The sequence below is a fragment of the Thalassophryne amazonica genome, chromosome 3, assembly GCF_902500255.1.
Source record: "Thalassophryne amazonica chromosome 3, fThaAma1.1, whole genome shotgun sequence".
Lineage (NCBI taxonomy): Eukaryota > Metazoa > Chordata > Actinopteri > Batrachoidiformes > Batrachoididae > Thalassophryne > Thalassophryne amazonica.
In genome coordinates this window covers 109,086,688-109,100,597 of record NC_047105.1, presented here as the reverse complement: position 1 = coordinate 109,100,597, position 13,910 = coordinate 109,086,688, and the positions used below count along the sequence as shown (strand labels likewise).

The following is a 13,910-nucleotide window of genomic DNA, read 5'->3' as shown; positions in this document are numbered from 1 at the left end:
CGTGTGATTACATCAGACATGCTTGAACCCTCATGGGCATGCAAGAGTTTTTTCACGCCTGTCGGTTACGTCATTCGCCTGTGGGCAGTCTTTGAGTGAGGAGTGGCCCACCCTCTCGTCGTTTTTTCATTGTTTAGGAATGGCTCAGAGATTGCTGCTTTGTTTGATCAAAATTTTTTCAAAACTGTAAGGCACAACTGAGTGGACACCATTCGATAAATTCAGCTGGTTTTCGGTAAAAAATTTTAATGGCTGATGAGAGATTTTGGTCTGGTAGTGTCGCCGTAAGGACGGCCCACGGTGCCTGACGGCAATCTGCGCTTCGAGGCGGCAGCATCTCGCCGTTTCAAGTTGAAAACTTCCACATTTCAGGCTCTGTTGATCCAGTAAGTCGTCAGAGAACAGAGAACTTTCAGAAGAAGTCGGCATGAGGAGTTTATTCGGACATTTCATTGTTAATGGACATTTTGTAATGAAAGAACGTGCGGACAGAGTCGCATGTCGGGCCGCACCCGACCGCGGGGGGTCGCGACAGGAAAAACACCTCCGTTGGAAACCTTAACGGGCAAGTTGGAACATGCCCAAGCTGTTAAACAATTTCTCAGTTACTCACTTGTTGAAAGCCATCAAAAGCCGCCTGAATTTTACAAATGGTTTTCAACACGGAGGTGTTTTCCTGTCGCGGCGCACACAGATTTGCAGAGTCATCACGGAAACGACTCGGCGAATTTGCACGCACGTCTTTCATTAAAAAATGTCCTTAAACAGTGGAATGTCCGCATAAAGTCCTCATGCCGGCCTCTTCTGAATCTTCTCTGTTCTCTCACAACGTCCTGGGTGAATTAAGCCTTAAATTAGGATGTTTTCAGGTCGAAACAGGCCGACGACGGCGCCTGGAAGCGCTGCACGACGTCCCGCTCCATGGGAAGTCCTTACAGCGACAGAAACACCCCATAATCTCTCATCAGCCGTTAAACTTTTCACCGAAAACCAGCTTAATTTCTCAAATAGTGTCCACTCGATATTCCTCACAGGTCCAGAAAAAAGTTTGATAAAGCGCGCCGTCTCGAGCAGCGTGTGAAACAAAGGAATTCAGCCGAGAGGGCTGGACCACATCTCACTCAAGGCCTGCCCACAGGGAAATGACGTCACCGACGCGTGAAAAAACTCACGCATGCGCACGAGAGTTCAAGCATGATTGGTGTAATCGCATGTCATTCAAATCCATATAGTTTTTGAAAAAATAAAAAGGTCGGTTTATTATCTAATAGACCTCGTATATTCGTATTCGTATATATACAGTGATGAAAATACTCCCACTTAGAAATCATGGAGGGGTCTGAAATTTTCATTTTAGGTTCTTATCCACTGTGAGAGACATAATCTAAAAAAAAAAAAAAAATCCGGAAATCACAATGTATGATTTTGTAATAATTTATTTGTATGTTACTGCTGCAAATAAGTATTTGAACACCTGTGAAATCTTTCAGGTTTGGAGTTTCAGCTCCCTCCAAAGATTTTCTATTGAGTTCAGGTCTGGAGACTGGCCAGGCCACTCCAGGACCTTGAAATGCTTCTTACGGAGCCCCTCCTTAGTTGTCCTGGCTGTGTGTTTGGGGTCATTGTCATGCTGGAAGACCCAGCCATGACCCATCTTCAGTGCTCTTACTGAGGGAAGGAGGTTGTTTGCCAAAATCTCGCAATACATGACCCCATCCATCCTCCCTTTAATATGGTGCAGCTGTCCTGTCCCTAATGCAGAAGAGCACCCCCAGAGTATGATGTTTCCACCCCCATGCTTCACGGTTGGGATGGTTTTCTTGGGGTTGTTCTCATCCGCTAAACATGGTAAGTGGAGTTGATTCCAAAAAGCTCTATTTTGGTCTCATCTGACCACATGACCTTCTCCCATGCCTCCTCTAGATCATCCAGATGGTCACTGGTGAGCTTCAAATGGGCCTGGACATGTGCTGGCTTGAGCAGGGGGACCTTGCTGCCCTACAGGATTTTAAACCATGACAGCATCATGTGTTACTAATGTAATCTTTGTGACTGTGGTCCCAGCTCTCTTCAGGTCATTGACCAGGTCCTCCTGTGTAGTTCTGAGCTTTCTCAGAATCATCCTTACCCTACAAAGTGAGATCTTGCATGGAATCCCAGACCGAGGGAGATTGACAGTCATCTTGTGTTTCTTCCACTTTCTAATAAATAATCAGAACAGTTGTTGTCTTCTACCAAGCTGCTTGCCTGTTGTCCTGTAGTCCATCCCAGGCTTGTGCAGGTCTACAGTTTTACCCTGGTGTCCTTAGACAGCTCTTTGGTCTTAGCTATGGTGGACAGGTTGGAGTGTGATTGATTGAGTGTGTGAACAGGTGTCTTTTATACAGGTAACAAGTTCAAACAGGTGCAGTTAATACAGGTAAAGAGTGCAGAATAAGAGGGCTTCTTAAAGAAAAATTAACAGGTCTGTGTCAGCCAGAATTCTTGCTGGTTGGTAGGTGTTCAAATACTTATTTGCAGCAGTAACATACAAATAAATTATTAAAAAAAAAAAATCATACATTGTGATTTCCGGATTTTTTTTTGTTTGTTTGTTTTTTTTTTAGATTATGTCTCTCACAGTGGACATGCACCTAAGATGAAAATTATAATTCTACATTCAGAAATAAGAACTCTAGGGCACCGCAGTGTTGTTTGAGGGCGGGCGCTAAAGGGGTAAAATATGACGCAAACAACATAATTTCTCTACTTCTCTACTTCCCTACTTCCTTGGATAAATCATGACATTTTCAATGGGTTTTTGGGCAAATTACATGCAAACAAAATGAAAATGCAAAGAAAAGTGACGATTGTGGGAAAGTGCTTATGTGTTGTGGTTTGTTTATGACCGGAGCCCAAACGTGTCGAGGCAGTTTTGCAGGTGAGAAAAAAAAATAAATAAATTTTTGTGACTGCTTCGGTGATTGCAGGCAAAAACAAAACAGTACGAGGTCTGTGATGAAAAAAGCGGTCCTTTTTATTTTTTTCAAAAAATAATAAGGTCCGTTACTTTTATCACAGACCTAGTATACCATTTTTTCCGTGTGAACTTATGCTGTGCATATATTGCACAATGGACCGCAGGTCCCCATAAGTGGTCAAATCCCGCAATATCACACAGGGTTCAAACGAGGCTGCGGTGCACAATTATGTGCCATGAAGGGCAAGACACTGAGGCGATGCCCTATTGCAATTAAATCATCAAGTGAAAATAAAACATACCAGCAGATATAATTGAAATAAGATAAAAGTAATCATAAGAAAGATATTTAGTAGCATTATACTTCATTTCCAGCAAATGTCATATTTAAGATGATCTTGGACACATTCTGCGGTTTTCATTCCCATGGCTCCATGACTTCCACCACAACGATGCGAGGTCCTGTCATCACCAGTCTATTGACCGTCCAGTGATCCAGGTACAGAACACACCTTTCATTAACTTGACATATAAACTGTCGGATCTGAAGAAATCAATGTCAGAAATGTTATTTTTGTTTCTAAGATGGAAAATATGCTCTTTACAAAGATCTTAAAAATGCTTAATTTTTTTTGAGTGGCATAGCTGATTACCTTAACTCCAGCAGCAGCTGCCGGGCTTCCAGGGTCAACAGCCTGCACGTAACAAGGAGCCGTTCCTCTGATGACAAAGCCCCAGCCCAGTGCATCTCCTACTACCTATTATGATGGGAGACAGAAAGGTAAAATGAATTAGACATTCAATAGAGATTAACGTAACTGATGAACATGAAAACAGTTGTTATGCATGTGAACTATAAATATGATCAAATTCTATTCATCCCCATCATCTGTGCAGTTTGGTTTTTCTGTTCTTAACACTTAATTGGGTCTGGTTTATGATGACTTTTTAGTGTAATGATGCTGTGCTTCATTAAGTGGACATAGCAGTTTGTTTGGACATCATCTTGACAGTTTCAGCAACTGATTACTATGGAGTTAAAATTGTCTCATTAATATTTGTAAATGCACGCAGGGTGATCTACAAATAATCATTGATTTGCAAATGTGTTCAGATATCCACAAATGTAAATTTCATATTTGTAACTTGTAAATTGGTCTTTGAAAATAATGTTATATTTGCAAATATAAAACTCAATTTGTAAAAAAAAAAATTACATTTGTAAAACTGGAAATTGTATTTGTGAATTGAGTTTCAGCATTTGTGGATCATCAATTACACATATTCATCGCTTTCCTCTGTGACGTAATTTTGAGACATTCTTGTCGCGAACACAGATCCACAAACAAATGCCGACTGATTCACAAATACACACTCACGCACACTGGAAATCCAGTAGATGGCAGTGTGGTTCCATTCATTGATGTGGCAAGCTGAAACTATATGCTCCCGGATGACTCTTTAATCGTGATCGTTACTGAGTATTTAAAATGCTTATCGCAAAGCGTTCTTTTTTTTTACGACATAATGCAAGTTTTAGAAGTCCGCGGACACTGATCTGTGTGTTACAGATACAAATCAGTTTCCTCGGATCCGCGGAGCCTGGCTGTTGCGACAGTTGTCGTAAAGCGGGACTGGTTGGTTGCTGCGGTGACGCTGTGTGGCTCCTGTGCGAAGCTTAGCTAAATGTAGCAACTTTTAGAACTTTCAAGTTTTTAAAAGAAGAATTTTGCAGCATGTCTGTGTCATGGAGCACGCACAGGCGCAATGCTGTTTAATACGCTTATTTGAACCACTGCGTTAAAGAGTACAACACTAACACCCCCGCCCCCCTCCCCATGATGAAATCCGCGGACACATAATTTAAAAAAATAATTCAGCTTGCCACATCAATGAATGGAACCACACTGCCATCTAGTGGATATCCAGTGTGCGTGAGTGTGTATTTGTGAATCAGTCTGCATTTGTTTGTGGATCTGTGTTCGCGAAAAGAATGTCTCAAAATGACATCGCAGAGGAAAGCGATGAATGCGTGTAATTGGTGATCCACAAATGCTGAAACTCAATTCACAAATACAATTTCCAGTTTTACAAATGTAATTTTTTTTTTTACAAATTAAGTTTTATATTTGCAAATCCAACATTATTTGCAAAGACCAATTTACAAGTTACAAATATCAAATTTGCATTTGTGGATATCTGAACACATTTGCAAATCAATGATTATTTGTAGATCACCCTGTGTGCATTTACAAATATTAATGAGACAATTTTAACTCCATAAACACAAGCGATATTGGTAGTTTCCACGCAGCACAATTGTGGCTTACACACCCAGCACACCAATTGTCTTGATACTTTTTCATTCATTCATTCATTTTCAGCTGCTTATCCGGGTTCGGGTGTGGTGGCAGCAGAGCAAGCAGCTCACCCCACACTTCACATTGGGCCTCATGTATCAATGTGGCGCACTTGTACACACGTGAATCGGATGAAGACAAGAATGAAGAAGAAACTGATGACTCGGAATCCCACTATCAGGAAATGGAAGCAGAACCACTTGCAAACCTTCTAGGATACAAACTGAAATAGTAGAAAAGAACCCACACTGAAGCTAAAAGAAATGAGGTGTGCCACATCCAATAGTGTGTGACATTCACAACTTTACACACGCGTTTATTGACAAATACTGCAGTGTGAGACAAGTGGGAGCCTGCCAACAAGCAGCTCTAGTTTCACCATCAGGAAAAAGAAAACACATTCATAATAATAACAAAATACATATTTGAATGTGCACTTGCTCAAATGTGCCCGTGCTGGTTGATTACAATTACATGAATAAACTATTTACTCAGCAAGCAACCACCCATTGCACACACCATGCCAGCCTGTAGCCTGTTCCCAGCCCAACCAAATGCATTTGCACATCACATATGATTTGAACATTGATGGAATGAAAATGTTTCCTTTAACAAAAACAAATTAATCATGTGATGGTGCCTTTATAGCAATATGTGTGCAGTCAATAGCTCCAGTTACATTTGGGAAAGCGGCTCTCGCTGCAAATTGCGCTTTAATGTAGGAATGTGATGTACCTGGATGACATTCAGATGATTGCGTTACACAGAAGCTGGCTCAGCTCAAGGTTGACAGGCACACTCCTGACTGATCGGCCAGCTCCCGCTGGAATGCCCCTGTTGTCAGGAAGCCCCACATGGGCAGCACCTGAGTGTGCACAGACAACCCCTGGCTCCCTGCTGTATTGCGCTCTAGGGCCAGCCACAGTTCTACACACAACTCCACTAACATTGGCCTTGGCGATCAAAATCGGCTTATGAGCCAATTATCATCATTTGCAAGTAAATCCTCACGTTCTCTGAATACACGCTCACATCAAATCATTGCAAGGTCTTCTAACAACACTAACACAGGCATTGTTAATGCCATTTTCTTCATCACTTTGTTCATGCTTTTACTATATCTACCTGTATAATTACCTCCGCCAAGGAGGTTATGTTTTCAATCGCGTCCGTTTGTTTGTTGGTTGGTTGGTTGGTTTGTCAGCAGGATTACTCAAAAAATCCTCAATGGATTTCAATTAAATTTTTACCAGGGGTGTATCTTCGCCTAACTTTGAAGTCACTAAATTTTGGTAATGATCTGGAACACGATCCGGATCAGTAATTTTTTTAAGGATTCTTTATCATTGCAGCATAGGGCCAGTTTCAACATTTTTGTGGCTAACTTCATGAAGACGGGTCACAAAGACTGAACAAAAATTAAGTTACGACACAACAGTAATTTAGCATTTGTTTCTCCTCATTGAATAAACTTGTTATTAGAAAATTAAAAAAAACTTGTGTAGTTCATGCAGTTTCTCTTTATAAATATATTTGCTGAAGATCTAAGGGTTTAACCACTGAATATGAAACATGACGGTAGATGCGTGAAACAACGTGGAATAAATTTCTCTGCCAAAGGGTATTCCATGTGACGTCAGTAACCCTATGGCCTTGGCGGAGGTTTACGCTCTCCGAGTGCTTGTAGTTAATTATACAATTAAAACACTTGGGTGTGTTAATTGTTCAAAAGTGTGTATCTGCTGTGCACATCACTCTGACTTCTTGTTTTCACACAGTTTCCCAGCATCACCTCAACGTGTCGCAACTTGACCCATACCTATACAAACATGCATACCCCAGCCATGATTTTGACGTGGGGCACTGCACATTTCCACGGTGATTTCACTTTTCACACATCTGAACGTCAGTGTGGAGAAGGACGTGCACCACGTTTTTGTGCATGGAAGCTCACAGCAGGGCTCTGTGACGCACTGACCCGCAGCGCATGTGAGCGGGGTGCGACAGCCATGTCAAACATATTTTTACAGATACATTTTGTAACCCATAAGTAGGGATGTCCTTGTATCTGTAATATCATGCTAATTATGGATGTAACAGCGCGTTCAGCTGTGTGCACTGCCGTGTGGCTCTGAGACGCACTGACTCGCAGCCAGCACATGTGAGCGGGGTGCGACAGCCATGTCAAACATATTTTTACAGATACATTATCTAATCCATAACTAGGGATGTCCTTGTATCTGTAATATCATGCTAATTATGGATGTAACAGCCCGTTGAGCCGTGTGCGCTGCAGCGCCACTCTGAGATGCGCTGACTCACAGTGACACAGGGCGTTTTCCATCTTTCACCGCACGTTCCATCTTTCAGCAGAAATGCAGCACTGTATTAACATGGGTTTAGAGAGTTTTAAATCAATAATATTATATGACGTACGTATTTCTAAGGTATTTATTAACAATAGTCAGGTTAAATTATTATGGTAGCTTACCGTTAACACTCTCTTAACAAATGGAGCACCAGAGGCCAATAATTCTTCACATGTAAATTTTCTTCTAAGCACTGTAAAATCATTAAAAGAGACATTGATAATCTTTACTAATTTGTACACTGAAATTCAAGCAGGCATCATTATCCAAATAGCTTGACTTTAGGCAAACAGTGTGAAACATTTAATCGGTGACCCTAAATGATCCACTCACCTGATTTAGGATTGCATCTCACCGTTGAGGTGGAAGATGCAGATGGAGGAAATCCAGCCGAGTGAAGCTGGAGGAAATTCAAACTGCCTCGACGCCCACTGGTAACCTGTTTCAGGTCTTTAGTCACTGCCACTATAATTAAATTATGCCATACAGTTCCACAAAAATAAAACCTAACATTAATGTAGCAAAGTGTAAATACACCAAGATGTATTATTATTATTATTATTATTATTATTATTTTCATTACCAGACTGGAAACTACTGTTGCCTTCTTGTTGTGTGTTCTTGCAAAGGCCAAATGGACTGTCAGGTTGGTTGTCCTCCTGTGTTGCTGCTGCCACTGCTTCATCATTGTCTTGCTCACCTTCATTTAACAACTCAGATAGACGGCGGCGGCGGCGAAAATTGATGCTGAAGTGATAGAGTAGCCCACTGTCGAAGAACCCATGCTTCTTTAACACTGGTGGAAGTGAAAGAGCAAAGTCAAATTGCGGCAAATTCTTATCACAGTTTGGATTATACTGTTTGTTTGAATCCTATGTCCTCCAAGGCTGTTGAAGATACCCATACCCAAATTGATTTAGTTGTAATTTTCTTGCAATGGGAATGGAAAATTTACCATTTTTTTGCAAATCCAATCTCTTCCAGGATATTTATTGAAAACAATGAATCCTATACAGTATAGGCAATAGGGGCCATCGGTGCCAGTGCTTATCTTTGGATTCCGAAGTGGATGAGAGCTATTGAGTCCTCCTGGAGAGGACACCAGTTAGACGCAGGTTACTTCCCCAGTCAAGGCTGGTACCCATTTACATATGGGTGAACTGAGACAATGCAGATTAAGGCGCATTCCCAGTACTATCCCTTAGCTCTACCACTTTCACATGTATGTACAAAATGGATCCAAAGGGCAAAGTGGTTGTGCCAAGGGAGAGTTTTGGGCCTAAGTGTCTTGTCCATGAGGTACAGGTACCATGAGTGGGATTCATACCCAGGTTGACATATTGGCAAGCCAGCTTCTTATCCACTGCGCTACCTGCTCTGTACAGGTTACTGAAGATACTGACATAACATTTGGAGGAGATATTAGCATTGACTTGCGACATCCTGTACTGTAATAGATGCTTCTTTCAGTTTCTAATGTTGCATTCCACTATATATACGGGCAGGATATTTTTGCTGCAGTTGTCTGTGTAATGCGTCATACATAGTGTTATATACAGTGAGGCAAATAAGTATTTGAACCACTGCTGCTTTTGCAAGTTTTCCCGCCTACAAAGAATGGAGAGGTCTGTATTTTTTTATTGTAGGTACACTTCAACTGTGAGAGACAGAATCTCCAAAAAAAAAAAAAAAAAAAAAAATCACAAACTCATGAAGTATTTGATACAATAGAAAAACAGACCTTAATATTTGGTACAGAAACCCTTGTTTGCAATATTACAGAGGTCAGACGTTTCCTGTAGTTCTTGACCAAGTTTGCACACTGCAGCAGGGATTTGGTCCACTCTTCCATACAAATCTTCTCCAGTTCTTTCAGGTTTCGAGTTTCAGTGCCCTCCAAAGATTTTTCTATTGAATTCAGGTCTGGAGACTGGCTAGGCCACTCCATGACCTTGAAATGTTTCTAACAGAGCCCCTCCTTAGTTTCCCTGGCTGTGTGTTTCAGGTCATTGTCACGCTGGAAGACCCACGACCCATCTTCAGTGCTCTTACTGAGGGAAGGAGGTTGTTCGCCAAAGTCTCTTGATACATGACCCCATCCATCCTCCCTTCAATACGGTGCAGTCGTCCTGTCCCCTTTGCAGAAAAGCACTCCCAAAACTGATGTTTCCGCCTCCATGTTTCACCGTTGGGACAGTGTTCTTGGGGTTGTTCTCATCCTCCAAACACGGCATGTGGCATTGATACCGAAAAGCTCTATTTTGGTTGCATCTGATCACATGACCTTCTCCCATGCCTCCTCTGGATCATCCAGATGGTCACTGGCAAACTTCAGATGGGCCTGGACATGTGCTGGTGTGAGCAGGGGGACCTTGCATGCCCTGCAGGATTTTAAACCATGATGACGTCGTGTGTTACTAATTTAATCTTTGCGACTGTGGTCCCAGCTCACTTCAGGTCATTGACCAGGTCCTCTCGTGTAGTTCTGAGCTTTCTCAGAATCATCCTTACCCCACGAGACGAGATCTTACATGGAACCCCAGACTGAGGCAGATTGACAATCATCTTGTCAGGGTTCTAGCTAGAACCATTTTAGTGCCGGGTAAATTACGTGATCGCGGCTCACAGCCCGAGGTACAGGGGCCCCCGGCGAGGGTCAAAATGGCAGAGCCCCCTAAACTATAGGGTTTTATATGCCTAAAATGTTCTTGGCAAGCCCTATTTTAACCAGTTTTGAATGGTTTTAGAAGCAACAATAATGGACAAATAAAATTACATTTATGTTGTAATATTTGTAACACCAAAGTTCTTTTTAAAATGTTTCTGTAGCTAGGATCATGCATCTTGTGTCTCTTCCATTTTCTAATAATTATGCCAACAGTTGTTGTCTTCTCACCAAGCTGCTGGCCTGTTGTCTTGTAGCCCATCCCAGCCTGGTGCAGGTCTCCAGTTTTGTCCCTGGTGTCCTTAGACAACTCTTTGGTCTTGGCCCGTGTGGACAGGTTGGAGTGAGATTGATTGAGTGTGTGAACAGGTGTCTTTTATACAGGTAACAAGTTCAAACAGGTGCAATTAATACAGGTAATGAGTGCAGAATAGGAAGGCTTCTTAAAGAAAAACTAACAGGTCTGTGAGAGCCAGAATTTTTGCTGGTTAGTAGGTCAAATACTTATTTCATGGAATAAAATGCTAATTAATTATTTAAAAATAATACAATGTGATTTTCTGAATTTTATTTTAGATTCTGTCTCTCACAGTTGAAGTGTACCTATGATAAAATTACAGACCTCCATTCTTTGTAGGTGGGAAACTTGCAAAATCAACAGTGGATCAAATACTTATTTTACTCACTGTACGTAAAAGAAAACAATACAGTTTTCAGACTCGGGTAGAAGGTATAATATAATTTGGGAAATGCAGCAAAAACCTGTGCACAGGAGGAATGTGCTAGTTATAATGATTACATTACAGTATAACATATGTTTTAGGCTGTAGAAGCTCCAGCTGCCTATCCCCTGCCCTGACATTCAGCTTAATTCTAGTACTATATAATACAAAGAGAGTACCTCCCCTTACCATGTTGAATAATGCCATGCTCTTCCAAAGCACGGCACAACTCCAAACCTTGGCGCCGGCTCTCTACTTCTCCATTCTGGAGGAGCCAGTCAATCATTTGGCAGCCAGGAAAGGAGCGATTATACGAAACACCATGCGCCACTCTCAGTTGCAGAATAGAGTCCTTGTTTCCCATGAGACTGAACACACAAAGAAACGATAGATGTGCTGTAGTATACAATAAACTTTTGGGCCATATCTTAATAACAGATGCAAATACATAAGGGGGTGTCTAAGCTCACACTGATGGTGGGAAATATCAGCACAAAGCCTGGTACTGTGTGCAGTGGGGTTGATTTACTGTGTTCAGTTGGCATAGGCATGTTGTAGCATGAACACAATACAAACCAGTTAGAGCGGCACCTATCCGTCCTTTTAAAATGGAGTGTGCCATGGGCAAAGTGTTGCGGTATCTGAAGAAGAAAGGGTGTTTGGCATATTAATGAATTATCGCAAGCCTGTCAAAGTGCACAACAGAGAGTGGCCATTAAAGCTCCCCGAGGTGATGCACTGCAGCATCATGATGTGGTTTAGTGTTTATCCATGAGTGTTTACTCTTATTTTGTTTAATGGTTGTTTTCTGTTCACTTTTGTCATGTATTTATGGCATATAATGTGTCACCCTAGTTGAGAGTGGGTGTTGGAGCGGGGATTCGGAAATGTTTTTTCTATCACAAACAGCATTGCTTCACTTTGCTGTACTGATGTCTAATGTATGCTTTGTAGCTGTTGCGCCTCGGTGTCTTGCCCTTCATGATACATAATTGTGCACCGCAGTCTCATTTGAACCCTGTGTGATATCGCGGGATTTGACCACTTATGGGGACCTCCGCTCCGTTGTGCAATATATACACAGCATAAGTTCTCACGGAAAAATGGTGAACTGTTTTGTTTTCGGCTGCAATCACTGAAACAGTTGCACAAAGTTTTTTTGGTTCCCAGTGGAGAAGAAAAGACAAGGCAGATGGGAGAGGTCATGTTGGTAAGTGTTAGCCTACACAGCTAACCAGAGTATCTCCTTTCTCTCGCCTGCAAAACTGCTTAACACATTTGTGCTCCGGGCCATAAACAAACCGCAAAACACATCTATTTTTACTTTGCGTGTAATTTGCCCAAAAACCCATTGAAAATGCCATGGTTTTTCCCTTGGAAGTAAAGAAATTACGTCATATGTGTCATATTTTGCCCCTTTAGAGCCCGCAATCAAACAAGACTGCGGTGCCCTATTGCCCACCCCTGATTTAGAGGATGTATGTGCTAGGTGTAAAACTGACAACTCGTCGGGTAGCAATGAAGATAGGGACCTAATTGAGAACATCACATTGGCTGATTTATATGCTGCTGTGTATCTATGGTTGACAAGGTTATCTTCAAGGTTAACTGTTCTTATTCAACCAAGAGAGTTCAAACAGAAAAAGCACCACGCTTACTGTTCGTACAGTCGTTGTCCTCGCATGAAGATTTTCACCTCTGTATTGAAGGGAAATGTGCCGTCGTCCTTACGGAATCTGTATAACAGTTTCGCGTCCTTGAACACTGGCCTTTTGTCACAGACTAAAAAGAAGCATACAGTCAGCTTAAGAATGAAAATGCAAAATGTTATCAGCTCCAGCAATAGCATGTCATCCAGCAGTATAGTGAGACATTTAATGAACTTATTTCCAGTGTGACCTTCTGCTGAGACTTGCTGTTGTGCTTCCGTCTTACCATGGTGTACAATGTCATGATCCATGAGGTGCTGCATGAGAGAGACAGCCGTTCCCCGATCTGGAGCTTCCTTGTGGCTCACAAGCCAGGCTATTAGCTCCTCTGCCACAAAGCAGTTAGGGTATGTACGCAAGTGGTAGCGCCTGTCCTTAATCAGTTTTCCATCATGAAGTCTTATCCTTGAAGAGAAGTTTGAATTAGCTGCAAACTTTAATCTTTGTATTGGATATCTATCTGTTGACCCTGAATATTGTTGTTACCTGAGTTGTTCTCCAGCAATCATCACTTCTGCCTTGTGTTGTCTAGCCATGGCTTTCTTCTGAACACTGCCTGTTCGCTCCATGTTTGCTCTGTGTGGACTCCAGGTGAAATGAAGCTAACTCTTATTTATGGTCCTTTGTGTTTACAAAATATCTCCTGAAACACACAGAGCCCTATTGCAATAATGGGAGAGGTGTTGTGTATACAGAGAGACACATTGCACGTCTGTCAGTTTGCCACCAGACACACGCCAACATTTGTTTTACTATTTTAATATTAGTCATACTAAAGCAGTTGCTGCTTGCTCATTATATTTTCTAAAAATCTACCTAAAAATCTACCTAAATTTATTTTTAATGCTGTACATCATTCATTCTCTATACCTGCTTTGTCCATTTAAGGGTGACGAGGGGCTAGAGCCTATCCTAGCAGTCGCAGGGTGAAATGCGGTGTAGGCCACTAGTCTGTCACCACATACAGACAGACAAATACAGTCAGTTTAAAGTTTCCAATCCACCTGCATGTCTTTGGAAGTGGGAACACACGCAAACATGGGCAGATCATGCAGACTCCACACAGAAAGGACCGGGTGGGAAGCGATCCCATGACCTTCTTGCTGTGGGGCAACAGTGCTAACCA

At 41.8% G+C, this 13,910-nt stretch overlaps 1 protein-coding gene across 1 annotated transcript; it reads right to left on the bottom strand.

The window, feature by feature from the left end:
* Positions 1–2,568: 2,568 nt before the first annotated feature.
* On the bottom strand, positions 2,569–13,362 carry si:dkeyp-97e7.9 (DEP domain-containing mTOR-interacting protein). Its single transcript, XM_034167275.1, has 9 exons — positions 13,271–13,362; positions 13,011–13,189; positions 12,734–12,857; positions 11,265–11,443; positions 8,272–8,484; positions 8,022–8,153; positions 7,811–7,881; positions 3,613–3,717; positions 2,569–3,503 (listed from the first exon to the last, which is right to left on the bottom strand). The coding sequence occupies exons 1-9, from the start codon at positions 13,351–13,353 to the stop codon at positions 3,378–3,380; spliced, it is 1,212 nt and encodes a 403-aa protein (XP_034023166.1). The 5' UTR covers positions 13,354–13,362; the 3' UTR covers positions 2,569–3,377.
* Between the last annotated feature and the right edge of the window lie 548 nt (positions 13,363–13,910).

What these genes read in the sequence shown, in the direction of transcription:
- si:dkeyp-97e7.9 (XM_034167275.1), bottom strand. Translation starts at nt 13,353, where the DNA reads ATGGAGCGAACAGGCAGTGTTCAGAAGAAAGCCATGGCTAGACAACAC. An exon ending in GCATGGCATTATTCAACATG is followed by an intron (nt 8,485 to 11,264) that starts GTAAGGGGAGGT and finishes CACTTCCACCAG; the next exon opens with TGTTAAAGAAGCATGGGTTC. An exon ending in CAACAGTAGTTTCCAGTCTG is followed by an intron (nt 8,154 to 8,271) that starts GTAATGAAAATA and finishes ATTTAATTATAG; the next exon opens with TGGCAGTGACTAAAGACCTG.